The 1,918-nt window shown below is 48.0% G+C and overlaps 1 protein-coding gene across 1 annotated transcript; it reads right to left on the reverse strand.

The window, feature by feature from the left end:
• Window positions 1-471: 471 nt before the first annotated feature.
• EDB91DRAFT_1250173 (uncharacterized protein) lies at window positions 472-1,016 on the reverse strand (the record flags this gene model as incomplete). The annotated part of the gene is made up of 2 exons (XM_041323194.1): window positions 472-903; window positions 957-1,016. The coding sequence occupies 2 exons, from the start codon at window positions 1,014-1,016 to the stop codon at window positions 472-474; spliced, it is 492 nt and encodes a 163-aa protein (XP_041175562.1).
• Between the last annotated feature and the right edge of the window lie 902 nt (window positions 1,017-1,918).

Here is a 1,918-nt window from a genome sequence, read left to right on the forward strand (position 1 = left end):
ACTCCAAAACAAAGAGTCTCTCAGATAGGTCGGATGGGATATCAGTCTGTCTGCGAGATCAAGAAAATCAATACTCGCCCGCAACCTACGATCATGATATTTGCCTCCAGATCCTGGCATATCACACATAGACCCAAACACTCCATGAATGTCATTTTGGGAGAAGAATGGGGCTGAGGTGATGACGAAGATGGCGAAATATATTGACAAGACTCGTCATGCATCTCAACCTTCTGGGCAGGGTTTTCTGGGCCATGCACATGCATCATGATGCATGTGGGTGTCTTCTTGCTCGGCCTCCATGGCTAACCTTCCCGCCTCCCTCTCTCTATCCTGCCATTTCCATTCTTCTTGCCCCCCCTCTATCCTATCTCTTTCATATGATGCTGCTCTCTCCTCCTCCAGCCAAGTACTAATGTGTGCCATGAGTTCTCCTTTCTCAAGTATGTCGGTTTTGCTTCAGTGTGTGAATTAGTAAATGCAAGAGGGACATTGCAAGGAGGGGGGCAGGGGTTGAGGTGTGGAGGGCTGAGGTGGCAAGAGGGGTGAAGTTAATGGACCTGAAGGCGGGCAAGTGGTATATGCTGGAGATGGGTGTGGAATGGAGGGAGGTGCTGATTGAGGCGGTGGTTGTGGCTGCGAGGCTGTCCTGAATCGTGGCTGTGATTGAGGTGGAGGGGGCAGGAACTGCGTAGGAGGGGTCTGGTGCTGTCTTTGGGACTTGGGGGTATGCATTCTGTATGATGTTGGCTGAGGGTCAAGGCCAGGGTGGGGAAACTCGGGCGGTGGTGCGGAAGTGTGTTGCTGAGTCAGAGGCGGTGAACGGGTGCTAAAGAGTCCACAGGGGCGCTCAGAATGGTGCTTGGGGAGCAAGGGTGTGATAGTAGGACAGGGGGAGGGTGCCTGTCAGTGTCAGCAAAAAAACTATGATTGTGGGAGGGAGTGATGGAATCCACGAGGATATTAATATCCTTATTGATGAGGCCTTTGATGGGTATGTTTGTATGCATTGGCATCACGGTGGAACTCATTGAGTGGCAGGGACTTGAACTGTCGATGTTGCTTACTGGATGCACTGGCAGTTACTGAATACAAAACATCAGATCGGGATGTTAGTAACTCAATTGATACAGAAAGACTGGCTATGAGTCTTGTTGAGTCTGTCTTCAAGTGCAATAATAAGTTGTTCGAAGGTGTCCATTGGAGAGTTGTGGTGGAGAGCGGGACTGATAAGTTCCCATTTTTAATAAACATTGAAAGCAACTGTAACTGTCAAGAATTAATTATGTTCTTGTACTCTCTGGTTGTGTGGGATGTATTCACGGACAGACTAAACTGTGATGAGGCGAACACGTTGTAAGTAGTCAAGACTGTCGTCCCTTAACCATTACGCCAAAAGGCAGTGATAATGAAAGCTCACGCTTCATTATCACAGACAGTATTTATGCTGATTATGGGAACTCATCTATGTGATTATCTATCTTTTGCGGTCAGAGAAGAAACAAGTGTATTGTCCTAGACGAATACTGAGACTTGATAGCGACAAGATGCGAAAGGTATGTAAGTATTTGGTCAAAGCCCCGAAGGGGTTTTCAGCCAGAAACAACACTCCGAACCTAAGAGGTCAAGATGAGCCGTGATTCCCAAATTTTAAGGAGCCCAGCGACGCGTCAGGCGAAGCTTGGACTCCCCGTTATAAGGAGCGGGCGAGACACACCTCAAATTAGCACAACCGTGCCATGGTATAATGAGTGAAGGGTTCAATGATTGGTGTGTCTTGTAGGTATGGTGCCATTACTATGACTGCATGGTTGCATAGATAGATGGTGAATGCTTCACTCGACCATCTTCCCATTGATTTGACCATGTCAAACGGGACTCCGCGCAGTAAGTACTCAAGTGTTCCTCCGATGCAGAT

The sequence above is a fragment of the Suillus paluster genome (genome assembly GCF_016628075.1).
Source record: "Suillus paluster strain FC165 chromosome Unknown EDB91scaffold_40, whole genome shotgun sequence".
Lineage (NCBI taxonomy): Eukaryota > Fungi > Basidiomycota > Agaricomycetes > Boletales > Suillaceae > Suillus > Suillus paluster.